Source organism: Acyrthosiphon pisum, chromosome X (assembly GCF_005508785.2).
Source record: "Acyrthosiphon pisum isolate AL4f chromosome X, pea_aphid_22Mar2018_4r6ur, whole genome shotgun sequence".
NCBI classification, from domain to species: domain Eukaryota; kingdom Metazoa; phylum Arthropoda; class Insecta; order Hemiptera; family Aphididae; genus Acyrthosiphon; species Acyrthosiphon pisum.
The window spans coordinates 94,291,175-94,309,850 of record NC_042493.1 but is presented as its reverse complement, the minus strand read 5'-3'; the positions used below and the strand labels follow the sequence as shown (position 1 = coordinate 94,309,850).

General features: G+C 28.8%; 1 protein-coding gene across 1 annotated transcript; it reads left to right on the top strand.

Annotated features, from left to right (window-relative positions):
• Positions 1 to 3,036: 3,036 nt before the first annotated feature.
• LOC100166152 (COP9 signalosome complex subunit 4-like) lies at positions 3,037 to 9,915 on the top strand. Its single transcript, XM_029485305.1, has 9 exons — positions 3,037 to 3,119; positions 4,513 to 4,592; positions 4,718 to 4,839; positions 4,919 to 5,055; positions 5,163 to 5,274; positions 6,120 to 6,309; positions 9,284 to 9,454; positions 9,511 to 9,711; positions 9,782 to 9,915. The coding sequence occupies exons 1-9, from the start codon at positions 3,037 to 3,039 to the stop codon at positions 9,913 to 9,915; spliced, it is 1,230 nt and encodes a 409-aa protein (XP_029341165.1).
• Positions 9,916 to 18,676: the final 8,761 nt, after the last annotated feature.

Here is an 18,676-nt window from a genome sequence, read left to right as displayed (position 1 = left end):
ACAAGACTGATCGTGTAGCGTTATAAATTCAGGGTTGGAAAAGAAGAGTTTTTTTTTATAATACAAAAAAACGGTTTATTTGTTTAAAACAATATTTTTTCGTCATAAACGGTTTTTTTAATATGTTAAACAATTTATAAAATAAATATAAAAAATATGGAAATTAGTTTTGGTGTGGACGAAAGTCCGAAATTCTTTTTTATTTAATAAATTCAACTGAAAAACTCGAACGATGTGTCTAACCGGGTTCTATTGACAAAATGTATATATGTATCCAATTTTATGTATTTTAAACGACGATTAAAAACACATGTTTAAAACTCATTTCAACCCTGAGTATTATAATGCCATTATATTATAGTGTTATTAGGGTGGTATATAATTGTATAGGTCGAGTAACGATAATACGATATCGAACACTAAGCAGTTTGTCTTTTCGATAAAGTCGCATTCGAAAACGTAATTTGTATCACAGTATGCGTCCACAAAACACACACACACACACACACACACACACATCTATATTGTTTATATACTATTTTAAAAGAAATTATCTTTACACTTTGTACCCAGATGTTTTTATATTTGTTTTTCCAAACTAATAACATGCGTGTCTATATAATATTATTCGTATCGACCAAACTACAATACCTATATTATTAAGACACGTATTGTATTAAAATTTAAAATATCTATATATAAATATTTAAATAGTTTAAAAAAAAAAATACCATATATAGGAAATGGTAGATAATATAAACATTTAGTAAATATTTTAAGTAACTATTGTTGACCGTTTTTGAACTACAATAAAATAAGAAAAATGCTTGACGGTAAATTGTTATTTAAAGCGAGAATCGCAATTTCGTCAAAATATAAACTTTAGACGCCGAAAGAAATGTTTGTGGAATTATACAGTATATACTCAACTTTACAGTAATAACAACTTATGGAGAACCTTGATTAAATCTTTCAAACCATGTTTTTTTGAAAGAACAATTTGTTGACATTATTACAAAAAAATTTTAAATGACTATAAAAATATTATATAGGTGTTACTCTAAAATCGTCAAAATATTTTGAGAATGTGTGTTTAATCAAAAACTAACGATTCAGCGTTTTTAAGGACCTTTTAAGCTTCCTACTACCTATCATTTGAGGGTAGCACTCTGACTAAGCTGACAGGTCTTTTATTACATTGTTGCAATCACGGCGATTCTATAGTCCATGTGTTGCTTCAGGAACACATACAAATTTTTACCTGAGTGGGTGGTTGGGTGATGATTTATTATAGGTATAATGACTAATTCGTTTAACATAATTAAAAACAAAACAATACTAAATACAAGTTTTGAAATAAATCATTTTTAGAAAAATCCTAGCAATTATAATGTTATCTATATTTATTCAACTAGTACATTATAATCAAAATAATACTTACAGCATGCGTGGACTTTGATTCTCGCTATTTTAGATTCTGAGCGAACGAAAGAAGCTAGGTATTGATTTTACAATGATGTGTGTTGTTTTTTTGTCTATTATCAACATTTGCACATTTGAGGTAAGCACCTAGTAAAAATGCTCTGATATTCTACTTAGGAAAATAAGTAACATAATTACTGATGAGAAAGCAAATCTAGTTGGTGTATTCAGGTGGTAGAAATTTAAAATTCCCACTAGTTTTCAAAAGCGCCGGGAAAATAAAAAAAAATTCAGAAAAAATGGGAATTTATATACAATACCAATTTTTGACAAAATCGATTTTGCTTTTTTGGCGTAACTCAAACACGAATGACCACAGATACTTCAAATTTTCCCCAAGTGTTATTTTGATTGTTTTCTGTACTTGATATAATTTTGAAAACATTTTGACACTTTTAAAACTGTTTATTGCCATGAAATATACCTAATTGATTGTTTAAAGTTTTTTTTTCAACTATTGTCGATAAATAATTTTTCACTAATAGATAAAAAAAACTTGTTACTGTTACATTTTTGTTGATTGGACCGTTATATTATATTTGACATACAAATCTGGCGTATAGGGATTCGCATCCAAATAAAATAGTATAATTGTCATCTAATTCATCAAATGCAAAAACAGCAAAATAAATAAAAGTGTCAACATTGAATTCACTTGGACCTAATATAATCTTCCGAAGCTACGTTTTACAGTTGTAGGTGAGCTAGAAATAATATTGTATTTTTCTACAAATTCACAGCCCTATAGTTAGTACCTACATATTACTAAATATTATTATGTCTATAGAAAAACAGATCTGGAGCTGGTCTCCGCAGCAGGATCGTACCAGCTGTGGACGTCGTCGGTGGTCGGTATGTACCCAGAATCCAGATAAGCACACAGTGCGCTCGGGTCGGACCTTGGCCTTTGATCGGTCGGTCGCCGCCATAGATAAGTATAACAATATAATATAACGACCGTATAACGTTTGTAATATTACATTATATTATAATATACAGCTTCGTGGACACTGCCGTATCGGTTAAAACCATGATAAAATTACATTACGTGATTAATTATTAGATATTAAACATTATTATATTTTTATCATCGACAGTACAGTTCAACCGTTCATCTATAGGAGGATGAGGATGAGGAGGAGGAGGAGGAGGTTGGATATCGAAATCCCGATTTCCCTTTGCCGATCACACACTCTCAATCTCATAGTCACACAGTTACCATACTTACCGATAGTCGCCGATCCCGTCAAACGATCGTTCTATCGGTTTTTTAATTTTAAATTTGATCTGTTCGTCAAATTAATTTAAGTTCAAATCGACTTTGCCTATTAACCAAACACCACTTGTTCACAGTACGCGTGTTTCTATTCTGGGCGTCACTGCTGCAGTCGGGTTTTCCGTCACAAATGTACCAGCGCCGCTCAAAAAAATAAAATTCATCACCTCTCAACAAATTGTCACGGAAGCTTTCATAAAATTGACGTCATCGTCGTCAATTCATCCAAATCTCGTATTCTCGTCCATTATTGCACCTTGTACGTGTTCGGATAAATTATGACCATCTCCGTCGACGACGTCCGTGATGATTTGCGTCTTATATTTGATTCCTGTTTGTCCAACAATCAACAAATTGAAAAGTAAGATAATATTTTTTTTATACGTAGGTGGAAGTATTTGATGATTGCACGTTGAAATCATCATGACTTTTTCAGATATACCTCGATCAATGTCGACAGTGACGTAGCCTGGGAGGGTTTTGGGTGTTTACCCCCCTACCAAATTGACATTGTTTCCCCTACTAAATGTATTATGTATATGGTTCAGATGGATCGAATTTATCAAATTTAAAAATTAAAAATGATTTTGTAGTTAAAAATGTATAAAAGTGTTCAACTTTTATAGCTAAAGATTGAAGATATAAATTAAGGTTCCACGTAATTAGGTTATTCTGTAACCAAAAAATTTCAAATATATAAAAACACAGTTTTTATTATGATTATTTTATGTTCAAATTTGGACGAAATTACATATTAAATAACCAAGAATAACGATTTTAGATTTTTGTTGTAGTTGTATAATATTAATTCAACTTACTGGCTACTGTATTAATAAGTTATTATTAGGTAATAACAATATAATATAAAATATCGACACTGACAAACCGTCTTCGCTCAGAATCGTTTTTGTATATAATGAAAACATATCATTGAATTCAAATGTAATACTATATATTATACAGTGACCCAATTGTAACCTACTGTACAGCAGAGCGACATCCACTTAACCACCTTTTTTACTTAAATGTTCGTAAAATTTTCGGCAAAAATCATATATTTTTTGATAACATTCAAAAATATTTAAAAAAAATATTATGTGTGGGTAGATACAATAGGCACAAATACTGAGATTTGGAGAGGCCGAAGCCTAAAACCCAACTATTATAAAATTGAATAAGCTTAGAAAAATTTGAAAAATGTTTGGGAGGGCTGTTAAAGTTGTTTATGTAGGCTAGGCCCCTACATCCCTCCAATTTACGCATATGGTACGTAAGATTTTATGAGTCTCTTTGTGACCAAACTGTGGTAAAACTATAATAGTTGACATTTAGATTCTAGATCATACGAAAAAATTAAAATCAGTATCTACGTGTTCGTTTATCATAGTGTTCGCGATTTCACATATCAATTTATTCTTTATTACCTACTTATTTATTAACCCAGTACTTTTAAAATTGAAGTTGTATTATTTCACAATAGTTAAAAAATGGCCAAAACAAGCAATTGTGTCCACTGTCCATCGTATTAATCAATATACCTATATATTCGAATTAATAAACCAGTGTATAAATTATTTTTATCATGTTTATATACCTACTTATTTTTTAGTTTTTTTTTTCAAAATCTTAATATGTTTTATATTAAATCCCCACCCTCTCCCCCCCTCATCTTATAATTATGGCTATGCTAGTATGCTACTGAATGTCAATAATGATACCTAAATAATAATAACACTGTCGATGGACTGTTGTAGGTGTAGGAATCTGTTGAACACCATAATTACAACATGGTCGCCCAATTTGGTAGAAACGTTGAAAGAAGTCGTCGGATTCTGTAAGTAATTTACATAATATTTCAGTCTATATCTCGTTAACACAATGTCTGAGCCGATTTAACTATTTTAGGTACCTATCTATTCACTTTTTACCTCACCAACTATTTTATGCGTTCGATTTCAGTTACTCAGGATAACGTCAACTTGTTCGTATCCCGACAGATGCTTTCCGATTTCTGTTTACGGATCTTACCCTGGATGTCGGATTCACAGTCTAAACTGTTGGCTCACTTCATGCGGGAAGAAGTAATTATGACACTGCTATACTACAGATACATGTACCTACGTTGCGAACAAAATTACTTATTATTTGGTTTTATTTTAGATGCAACCGAGGGTGATTGATTTTGAGTATCATTTGTCCATTGTCTGTAATCATTTATCGTCCATTTACGAGAAAGAGGAAAAGTGGAAAGAAGCAGCCAATTTGCTAGCCAGCATCCCAGCAGAATCGTATTACAGGTGACTATATAAATATTTTTCTTATTGATTTATCATAGTAGGTTTTAGGTACCTACCTACTTAAAATTATTATATTGTTATATTACATACTTAAAATATTTTTAAAGATATTCTGTTGATTTTGAATTGGAATTATACATGAAAATTGCACGTCTATACATGGAAGATGACGATCCATTGCTAGCACATCCTTACGTCAAAAAAGCTGCAGTTTTGCAAGTATGGTTTATACTCAATAAAAATATAATTAAAGTTTAACGGCCATTTCGGCTCTATATTGCTATAACAATAACAACAGAATGGTACAACTGTAAACTAAACTTATTAAAATATATTTAATAACTTTAGTTTACTGTTGTCGCACAGTTGTTTTTAAACAAAAATGATATTTTGTTCGATTCATGTTATTTAAGTGATTGAACTAAGATTTAAAGATATTATGTAGGTAGTTAATACTATAAATTAAGATCATGTTAACGTCTTATTTCAATTATTATTTTATGATACCAATATTTTATATTATTTCTGTTAAATCTATAGACTGAGTACATACTAATATACTATACTAAAAATATGTTATACCTAATAGGTATCTGTAGACCAGAAAATGTTGTAGTCGTAGTAGTTCTTAACCGGTGTTCCGCGAAACACGTAAATATTATGTTCCGTAAACTTAGAGAAAGTATTCGGCCCAAATTTGAAAATCCGTGTAAAAATAAAAACTTTTATAAAGAAGAATGTTTTGAAATGTCGTTGCTTGTTCTATACAATTATTTTAGTTTTTATTGAGTTATAATAAATAAACTGCTATAAAACTAATTTAAAATATAAGTACCTACTATGCAATTTAAAATATAGGCATCTATAATATTATATAAGTACCTAAATAATGTTTTATTTTACGTCTGTGATCCTCAAAAATCTTATAAAATTATAAATGATCCGCATAATTATAAAAACTAAAAAGGTTAACTACCTAGGTACCTTAAGAACCACTGCATTAGTGGAATACAAATGGAGAGATATAATTCTAATTAAAAAATATTTTAAATATTATTTTTCAGCTTGAAACAACAAATACTGATCTTCATATAAATTATAAAGTTTGTTATGCACGAATGTTGAATTTCCGTTTGAAATTTGTTGAGGCAGCATTAGAATATCATGAATTGTCAAACTGCCCATCATTCGGAGAAAGTGAACGTTTGGTTGCATTGAAGAATGCACTTGTCTGCACGATATTATCATTTTCTGGTAAGATATAAAAGATAATGTTGATAGAATCTGGTAGGTACAAGTGTTATAACATAATTTGTTATTAAAAATAACAAGAGATAATTCAAAATGTATTTATTAGTAAATACCTAGGTAATAACTAATTGTGTTATTGGTTAACCATATATTTTTGGGGGACTGCCTAGCTAGTTTACCATAGGTCGGTGCAAACATTTTATTTATTATCAAATACAATTATTCAAATTCGTCTTTTTTTTGTTGATAAAAGTATAGGTAATTATTTGATTTGTTCGGTCTCATTTAGATTACTTAATACATTTTGTCTTTGATCTTGATCTATTTTGCATTCTGTAAACATATTACATGTTTAGTTTATGGATACCACGAGTTGGACGTCATGTCTTATCATTTATTATATTTTTTTTTTCAATGGGTGGGTGAAAATTGTGTGGTCTGTTGCCATGTCTGTGCATGTTCCCGGTTTGATACATTTTTGTTGTATTTTTAATTAGTCTTAAGAGGACACTATACCCGCATGCGTTGTCTCCGTCTTACAAATTCACAATATATCAAAAACAGTTTTGCGCTGTACAACTATGTCCCTCTGTATTTATAGTATAATTACCTAAATATCACAACACATGCGGATGAACTTTATCTGTGTCGTAACCTTTTTGTTTTTTTTTTTTTTAATCGCAATAACCAATAAATTTTAATAAATCAACGAAAAAAAACCCTATGTTCTCATACTGATAAATTTAATTGTATTTATGTTATCCATATAATAAAAACCCAACGGCACAGATAAAGTTCTTACCTATATGTGGTGGAATTTTTGGTAATTATACTATAAATACAGAGGAAGAATAATTGTCCAGCGCAAAATAGTTTTTGCTATGTTGTGCATTTGTAATATGGAGACAAGTAGATAACACATGCGGGTATACCATCCTCTTAATCTGTTTTATTAGATATTATTAGCTTATTTTAAATTAACTATGAGTTTATTGATGCAATTGTTTCATTTTATAACTCATTTACATATTTCATCAAAGTGTATTCTTTATCTTTAGCAAACCGATCCATCCTTTTAGAGTGTCCATTCTACCAAATAGGCATTCGAACTAGGACTTCGGGTTTACATTAGCAGCTTACGAAAAAAAAAAAAGTTTCCTGTATTCATGTCATTATTTTCAATAGTATTGTTACTATTTCTATCATTAAGATTTGTAATAGCACTCAGGAAGTGAATCCATGCAGTTCATAGTTTATTTATGTTGGATTTTGATGTATTGTATATAATATGTTAAGACCAAAGCTCGGATGTAAGTGACTTAAATTGCATAAAAATATGCATTTAAAAATGTCAAAATATGCAATTATTTACCGTAAACAATATTAAATATAGGTAGGTTTGTTTAAATAAATTATATGCAAAAAAGGTTGTTATAAATTTTTAAAAAAATTATGTACTCTTTTGAATGTGTATTTAAAATAACTTTATTACAAAATACACAGGTATTAAAACTTAATATTTTATTTAATACATATTAAGTACCTAGTTACCAATATATTGAAGTTAAATTGAACATACCTAGGTTAAGTACTCTAAGTATGAGGAATACACTGTATAGAAATTATTTTAATGATATTTTAAAATTTGAATTGATAATTCAACAGTATGTCCTTATAAATATATAATCTCCTAATATTTTATATGGGACTTTCTGAAAAAACACAATCAAGGATGATAATTGATTATAATATGGATAATTTTAATTTTATACTTTAAATTTATAATATATTATGTGCTACTTAAGTATTAAGAAATAATCAAAATATAAATTGTTTATGATCAAAAATGACAAATATTTAAGAACATGCAATGTAAGTTTGCATATTTGTATTTTAGAATTTTTGAATCAAAAGTATACCACAGTTGAGATAAAATTCTGGCTGCGCGAAAAAAATATGCTAAATTATAAACATCTGATCTTTGTTTATGACATTATATTATTGTCAGAGATTCTCAACTGTATAATATGTTGCACTATAACTAATATTTTATTATGTTGAGTGTTGGTAGATTACTTAACCCTTTATAAACTTTAGGTAGGTGCTTTTAGATACTTTTGATAGGTGCCTAATTTTATTTTTATCTGTTACTTGGAAGAAAACATTGCTAAAATAATCTTGTTTGCCTTTTGTTTTTTAATACTTCTATTTACATGACTATTAGCGAACTGTATCCATACGATCTCAACCGTATAAGAGTGACGGATAAGTAACACAAACATTAATATTTAAATACTAAGTAGATCTTCTTTTCAACAGTTCTTTAGAATAGTGATTTAAAAAAGTTAATTGTAGGTACTAATTTAATGTTCTACATCAGCACTGTATTTGTTTAAATAATATCCAATTTAATAACATTGAAATAGACCTCAAATGTGAAATCAAAATTATTGGAATAATGATTATTGATTAAAAAAAGATTTGTATCAAGTTACTAACAATCAAGTTAGGAATTAAAAATATACTCAAATGTATCATATTAAATAAATGTTATATCTATATAGGTAGATATAAGGTTAGATAGATAGAATAAAAGTTTACAAGATGAAATTGTTTAGAATTTTAATTTACATTAATATGTCAACAACTGCACTTGAGCACAAGATTTGGTCTATATAACATTAATACAGTAAAACTTCCATTAACGGTCACCTCTATAGAGCGGTCACCTCTATGTAACGGTCAATTTTTTTGGTCCCGTTGAGTGTATCCTAGTGTTATTCTACCTCTGTGGGATGGGCACCTCTAAATAGCGGTCATTATTTACAGTCGCTTCGGTGACCGTTATATGGAAGTTCTAACTGTATTTTAATAATGGTTTTATAATATTCTGTATTATAAGACTGTCTTATAAGTTATAACACCTCTATACAGGTTAATTTACTCCAATTTTTTTAACCTATGTATTTTATGGTAGGTAACAATCGAACTCAGCTGCTAAAATTATTGTACAATGATGAAAGATGTAAACTCTTGATAAGGCTAACAACGCTAGAAAAACTATATATGGTTCGTATTATTAAACATAACGAAATGAATGAAATCGAGACAATGTTGATGCCACATCAGAAAGCCAAAACAAATTATGGTATTTTTTTTCAATATTAAACATTAAATGCATTATATTATCTAAACGTCTTGTAGGCACCACTCTATTGGTTGAAGCTATAGCGGAACATAACATTCAATCGATCAGATTACTTCATAAAAGTATACAACTTGAATTATTTGCAAAACTATTAGGATTTGATCTATATGAAGCAAAATTAATAGCAGAAAGAATAATATCCGAAGGGCGCATAGAAGGTTCAATTGATGAGACAGATGGTTTAATAATATTTAATTGTAAGTCTCATTTTTGTTGATTTCATGTTTCTACTGTAATTTATATAAGTAATGATTCTTTTGTACACAGCCCAAAAACCAGACCGAATACAATCTTGGCATAAGAACATTGAATCTATGAATACTCAGTTAAATTGTACAAATGAACTCTTATTGGCAAACAGTTCGGTACAGAAAGTTAATGATGATCAAACAGATGTTTAAAAGTCATTATTGATGTACAATTAAAGGGATTGCAAATCGGAATGAATGAATCTTTTGTCAATCAATTAAACTTTTAAAACTGATATGAATTGTTTTTTTATGAAAGTTTTTAAACCTTATGAAATTTTCAATGAAGATTATTTAAAATTTAAATTTAAAATTTTATAATGTGTCCTGGTTAATTTCAATTAGTTGATATATTTACAAATTCAAATGAGTTCAAAATCCAAGTGAATATAGTGTTTTTTTGTTTCTTAATAATAATTAATAATAATATATATCCTTCAGAATAAATGTAAGAAAAAAGTATTAAATAATTTTATCTATTACCATCCTTAATTTTATTTAATTTTTTAATTTTATTGAATAAATTAGATATCAAATTTTAAATGTTTTTACTTAATAGTTAATATAGGTATACGTAATATAATGTCCACATTGAATATCCATTCAGAAAATAGTAAAAATACATTTCAAATACATTTAAGATTTAAAATATGTAATATATAAACAGTGAAACATAAACAAGTATACGGTATAATGGTTTATAAGTAAATTACATATTAAATTTAAATTAAGTTATTTTAAATTTACTGTTTTAAACTGTTTAAAACATTGTTTTTAACTTTTTAAAACTCAAACAAATTACTTTGTTTAAAACATCGTTTTAAACCGAAAAAACTCTAGGTAGGTACCAATCAATATTTATATCAATCAACCTTGGTAGATATGTTAATATTTGTATATTATTGTTTAAGTTAATGATACATTATTGCACACAATGTATTGTCAATCAATTTTGTAAATTTCGACATAGTACGTTTTGGATTTCTACCCCTCGATTATGGGTATCTATAATCTAATTTTTTTTTTAAATAATTATTATATAATTACAGTGTTATAGGATGTACTAAACCATCGGAAGTTTTTATTATAAAGATCAATGATCTTTACAATACATTTTAAAAGTGTACATAAATATTAATAAATAAATATACAAAAACCGGTTTGAGTCATCACTCCCAGACACCAGTGGAGAGGTCTAATATTTTATGACAAGACGTCTTATGTCTTGAGAGTTATCAAGTAATTGAATTTCTGCTGGATTGGTGTGTTAATCTAGCCTTATTTCGTGTTTTCTTGCAAATTTGGTAATCTCGTCCTGGACGGAGGTCATCATCAAATCTCGGTGGATAATGTAATTTCTATCGTACCGGTATGCTACGAGAATAGTACGGAGATCAATGTTACGGCAATGTTGGATAATCTCAATAATGGACTTACTGGTACAACCACACAGTTGTATTCCATAGGTTCAATAGTGGTGCATTTAGGGGGCGACAGGGGCAATTGCACCGGTGCGCCAAATTCTGAGTCCTCAAACCTAACCCTTTAGGGGGCACCGTTGCCAGAGGTTATAGTAAAAAAAAATTATTTATCATTTTCTTTTATTGGATTTGTTGAGAAATTATATTACCTAGTAATAACTAATAAGTGATAACCTGTATCTTTCTTATATTATATTTTACATTTCTATTCATATTTCTATATAGGTATAATATCTATACCCAACCCAAATACATATTTATGTAAAAAAATGTTATACAAATTAGAAGTTGATAGTGATATTAAACATTTAAAATATACTAGACTAGCTGATCCCGTGCACTTCGTTGCCCGTTAAATGTACCAACTCTATGACTCGAACTTTGTACAATTCGTTATTTAATGTTCGGTGTATGGTGTTCGAAATGTATCTTGACTTTTCCGTTTCCCGGAATAAAAATTCTGATTCGCAGCAGTATATTATCAGGTAGACAATCTACCTACGGTAGATCGCGGACCTCGTGCTGTTTATACGTAGGTGTATGATTTAACTCTAAAGTATCAAAGTTATACCAAGTTTGTCGTATTCCACATTTCCACCTATGGTGGATTAATATAATCAATTAATACAAAATCCTAACCTAACATAACTAATAATATCAGATGAATAAAAAAAAACCAAATTTAACCATTCCTAAATTAGTCAGCCTTCTTTCCAGAGGTTTAATCTACACACAAACATTCATACCAAGCTGAACCCGTGCACTCCGTTGTCCGTAAAAAATTGCAACTTAAAAAATTATGACTGTTCAACTATTTTTGGGTGTAACTTGCTGCAATGTTTAATAATTTGATTTGGTGTACCTGATCAGCCCAAATAACCAATGGAAACCAATAATAAATAAATACTAATTTCTACTGTAGACCAATGGCAACTATTTAAAAAATTGCCAATTTCCATCGTGAACTTCAAGATCCCTGTTTGAGCACCTCTTTAAAATGCATATTTCGACAAATCCTTTCTTAGTGCCCGATGAAATTATTATAAAAATCTATCCTCGAAATTTCAAGTCGATAACTAAAATAGGTTCGGTTCTGCGTTGATTATTTGTAAAGTACACTTTCCTTTATATATAGAGATTAATTAATTACTATTTTGTATACCAACCTCAAGAAGTCAATAAGCATTAATGTTTTATATTAATTGCTTCATTATTTATATAACCACATATACTATTAGAAACGTGCGCTATGGTATATATATTTATGGTATATTTATTTTGTATATAGACACGTCACACGTAATAAATATGATACAAATGACAAAAGACTTAATTTTTAAAAAAATTATAATATTTTATTTATTTATAACTTAAGAGGACGTAGCGTGTATAAATTCGTCGTAAAAACCGTTTCACGCGGGATAGAACCACTCAGGTTGTAGTGATAGTTAAGACTCCAAATTGATATACAATATAGTTGAGAACATTATCTGTCATAACAAATACAATTTATTTATTTTATTTATTTAAATCATCATCAATTACTAAGTATACTTAGGTACAAATAATTATGCAATATACAATAATAGATATTTTGATGAGGCTGTCCCAAAAGCAAGCTTGTGAAAGGGAGCAGCGAGTTGACAAAAACAGTTATACAATAAAAATTAAACATGGTTTAAAACAATAGGTACTAAAAATACATACAATTCAAAAATAAATAATAGATAATTACTAGAAGTCAAGTTCAGTATAACCTATAATAAAATGAAACTAATTCATAAAATATTTAAATCTATATTATTAATATAGCTTAAAAATGTTTTTTTACTAAAAAAAAATGGATACATCAAGATTTAATCTTCTTAAGAGACTAACATATGTACTTAAATAAACAATTTTTTTGACCAAACAATTTTTTACTAACCGGTGTATTAAGGTTTACTCCAAGCTTTAATCTTGTATGATAGTGATGTTTAGGCTTATAAGCATCAATATTTTTATCAAAACAATATGAAAGAACACTAAATATATACTATATGAAATAGATATATTTTTGACATTTAATTCCGTATATAAATCCGCAACATGATAACAATATGAGTTTTTTAATAGAGATCTCAATAATGAATTTATTGTAACATTAAGTTTATGCATATACAAAACAGTAGAATTACCCCCACTACTAAGCCATAACATAATATAGATTGTACTCAAGATGTATATACTAATCGTAAACAATTAATATTAAGAATTTCTCTTAGCTTTTTAAATCGATAAAAGAACTTTCTTATTGTATTAGTTACGTATTCAATGTGTAGATCCCATCTGAGACGTTGATCAAAAATGATTCCTAAGTATTTGGTCGAATTTACATTAAACATTTTATCACAAACACAATTAACTTCAATACAATTTATAGTATGCATAAATCATGGATCTAGGTTTTTAAATTTATCATAAATTTGAAAGAAAATGTAATTTCATTTACTAGAATTTAATTCTAAATAATTTTTATCAAACCAATTTTTAACAATCTTTAGTGTACCTATTATTAATAGAGTCATATAAGTCAATGACCGTTTTGTTACTGACCAATATAGCTGTATCATCAGCAAAACTAATTATTTTAGCACATACATTTAATTTTAGTAAGCTATTAGTATGAATAATAAATAGTAATGACACAATTAATTTCATATCATTATTATTAAATATTAAATGTTATTTAAGCTTAATTTTTATTTTTATATAATATTGTATAAATACAAAACACATACAATTGATGTACATTAGGTAACATTTATCAGGAAAATGTGAGGAAAAATGATAGTTATAGTATTAAATTTCATATCTTATACCTAAATGATAATAACTATATAGTTATATTTGCTTGTAAAATATTTACTTTAGTATAGGTACTAGGCATATCCATACAACAGGAAAACATCAAGCCAAATTTAACACTTTAAACAAAAATAATAATAACATTGGATCTGGTTCATCTTGCCCCGTTGTATTTTTCCCGTCTTACCCCAAACAGTAATATTTTAATTTAACGTGTATATTATTCTTAAAGTAAGAATAAACTCTACCAAAGTAGCATCAATTGAAACCTAACAAAACTAGCCTACGAGTTATACCTACGAGAGTAATTGAGAATAAACAATTATTTAATTATTTATTCATTATTTGATGTTCGCAAAATATTACATCGCATATTTACGTTAAATTCAAAGCACCCGTGTACCCGTTCACAAATAATATTGTTATAGTGTGACCAATATACTACATTTTTTTGATAAAACATTTTTTTCCAAAAACTCAATAGTTTCCGAGATACAACGATATGACATCTTACCTCTATTCCTCGTCTTACCCAGGTTTCCCCATCTTCTTTTCTTCTTCGGGCAATCGGCTGGTAGGACCATCCCGTCAAACACCCTTCTCTCTAACCATATCTGTCGGATGCACGTTCCTTCCAATCTGACTCTCCGCTTAAGGCGCACAGTGTTTTAAAATTGAAAATAGCTGGCCAAAATTAAAATATATATGCAATTTTTATTTTTATTTTTTTTAACAATTCATTCAATTGAGTAATTTCATATTATGTTTTATGGTTTTGTACTTTTCCACCATTTATTACATTTTTACCCATTATGTTTAATTTTTTTTAAATTATAATTTTTTTATGTTTTCGATAAAAATAATATTAATCATTGTTTTCTTAAATATATACATAATATTTACTATAAATATAATTGTACAAGTTAAGTAGGTACCTATATTGATAATTAACAGTATACATTTTAAATTATCATCATGGATGATGATTTTGTAACTGCACTGCAAACTTTGCCATCAACCATAGTAAATTCCATAGAAAATTTCACAGTGCCTTTATCATTTACATATGAACGAAGTTGGCATATTTGTGAAGTTATATACTCTTCTTTGGCTTGAGACAATTCTATAGTCTCTTTGGCGTACTGCAGTCTAATTGGTTTACAATACCTAGTAGATGAATATGCAGGGTTTTGCCAAATTATAGTGTTGTTTACTTCATTTTTTAACTGTATTGGTACCATAGAGGTAACAAATAATTAAGCTACTATCATCAGAATGACCTAATGTAGTTTGTTTGTATTGTGAAAAACCTGAGCTGCCACCGAATCCCCATTTAAAACACAAAATATAATTTCCCGTCTGCGATTCAATAGAAACATTTTGAAATAATCTTTCAGCCGTATAATTTAATAGTGCCTGTAGCTTGACTTCACATTTTTCTTCAGCAATTGAAATATCTTCAGGATAAACATTCTTTTTTGACGCTAAAACTGTATTGTACGATGGATAAAGATCATGATTAAGTTGTACAGCTTGTTTTCGAAGAAGTTTATATTGATAAACTAATAAATATGCCGAAATAATCAACGCAAGTGCTTCATCGGTAGTCATTTTCTTTTGGTTCTGTTTTTGTTTATGTGACTTCCAAGCATCGCCTCTTGCCTCTAGTGGAAGTCGTACTTTCTATTTCTTTTAACAGTTTTTCACTATCTTCATCTCCGTCTAGTCTTTGCTTCATTGATGCACTGGACATAATTTGTGACGTACTAAATGACTGACGAAGACTTTCTGTTTTTTTCTTTTAGCCTTATCACTACATTGTTCAAAATCAGTGATTGGTTGACCCACAGAACCTAAATTATTATTTTTTTTATACTATTTATAAAATTTTAAATTTAACTAAAAAAAATACCTTTTGTACTAGGAAAAAATGTGTACACTATGTCAGGAAAATCTAGTTTGGTGTCAAGCCGAATCCGTATTATTGCTAATAAAACGAGCATTAGTTCGATTTGCTTTTGATCACTTATGAATGTATCTATAAAAAAACCCACCAACATAATAATCCTATCGTCTTTTAATATTAATTGTACCTATGTATACACTTATGCACTATACAATGAGATTCAGTATGAATATTTAGAAATATAATTTCTAACTAGCCATGAGTAATTGAAAATAAATAATAATACAACTAAAATGTTTTACTTGTTAAAAAAATGGCTTTCTAAATATTGTTTCATAACTTCGATAATTTGCAAGTCAATAGAATTTGCCTTCTGATGATAAAACTTGAATCGTCCACATACAAAGTTTAAGACCACTTTTTTCTTTTCATTATGAGAAAGATTCTTATTAGAAAAAATTACATAATGAATATCTTTTCTAATAATTAAAGGTAACGGCAAAATTACACATGTAGATAAACTACGCGTTAAATCACAAAATAATAAATTGCAACTGAACGTTTTAAATTAAAATGTCCAACTTCAGGCAGCTAGATTTACCGCTGTATTAATGTATAAATTGTGTGTTTTAATTAGGCATACAAATGGAAGGGGAGGCTTGTAGATAAATATAACTAATTGCCTCATTATCTTATTGATACTATTAGATAAGTAGGTACCTTCATAATGATACGTAATTAAGACCCTTAATATCGACTATTATTAAATTGATCACCAAATTATTTTATAATAATAGATAAAAATTCTAAATTTGAAGAATCAAGTCAAAATAGTAATTTCCATTAACAAAATGTTTTATATTACAAATTCAATAATTTATTACAAATATACGAAATTTTGTATATTTACACATTCACCATTAATTATTCAAGTGAATAAATGTTCTTCTATTACTTTGTTGATACGATCGTATTGGTTGGGTAAGCAAGTATTTTATTCGTAATTATTAAGTGAAAAAAAATATAGAAATATGGACTTTTGGCCAGCTATTTTCGATTTTAAGACACTGTGAGGCGATTATATTTTTTTAACTAGATCTTCCCATCTCATGCGAGGTCTTCCCAGCGGCCTGTTCCCTGTAGGATACTTTTCTAATATTATACGTAGTAAGAGATTCTGACTACGCCAAGCATGTCCGGCCGACTTTAATCTTTTACTCCTTATTATCTCCAATATATTCGGCTTCTGGAAGAATGGGGAATACTACTTTTAATGGCCGTGGCTTATCAAAATCCGCATTTACGCTCCCAAGCCTAAATAGTTTAGGATTAGGCGGTAAAGACAATGAAAAAGGTAGAATAAATTCATTAAAACACTTGATATCATCAGAAATTCTGGCAGCTGGTAGTTGGGTGGATTCAGGTAGACCAGATGCAGGTGCAGCAGAGTTGGCTCTTGTGATAGGTTTACTGATTGGCAGAGTAGGCGGATTAGGAGCCATTATATATTATCGTAGAGAGAAAACTTCGTTTCAAAAAAAAAAAAAAAAAAACTAAGGCTTGATGAGTTCCCGAAAATCTTTAGTTCTGCAACCAAAAGTACAGCAGTGGTAGAACAATTAGTAGGAATGATCAGATGCGTGCAACTATAAACTTCATTACCTTTCGTTTAAGTCTCCGGAAATTTCGCAGTTGAGGTATATCAATCAGCTGTTAATTTAATTTGATAATAAAAAAAAATAATATTTACCAGTTGTTTGTTTTAAGTCCAGGAGAACATCAGCTTCGATATTTCTTGATTCATTAAAGGCGGTGGGCTGCAACGACTTACATAGACGCACGAAACTTTTACGGTTAGATTAATTTAATGCACGGTGATGAATAGTGGGGTAATAATTATTAAGCAAAGACTAAAGACGGAGAGTAAAAATAAGTGTGGCTGTTATCACATTGTGATATATTATCATTGGCGGATATCCATCGAACAATTTGGGGGGGCTACGATTTTTCTAATAAACCAAAGCCGTTAAACAAAATTTTAATTTAACATTGAAATAATTTTACTGAACAACTGAACGAAATATTTTGAATAAAATGGCTGTCTAATTATTATTTTTATATTTAAAATTTAATAATATAATCTTACATGACAAATAATAATATAGTTTAGGTACAGTAGAAAATAAATAAGTACTATAAAATATTTGACTTAAATGTTTTATTTTAAAACCATCATCCTTGAGGATTTAGAAAATTCATTCAAAATACATTCAGCATCCATATTTTTTGTTACATATTTCTCTATATAATAGAGAGATTTGAAAAACATTCTTGATACATAGAAGTTCTCACCCACGTCTTTATTCTCCGCATAGCCGAAATAGATCGCTCGCAAGTTGAAGAGCTGACAGGTAAAGTAAGTACTATTTGAAGCATTTTATAGACATTTGGAAAAATGTCTTTTTTTATTCAATAGAAAGAATATTCTTAAGGTTGGCCATAGGTGGTGGCTCCACCCTATTAATAACAAAAATTAATTAATTTTATTTTAAAATTTTAGTTACCTTAATTTTTGGCTGAATAGGACCTGCATTTAGGTGTCCTAAATCATCGATAGTCTGTCTGGTATTTATAGTACTGACCACATCAATGGAGCAAGACGCAGAGCTAGACGTTTCTG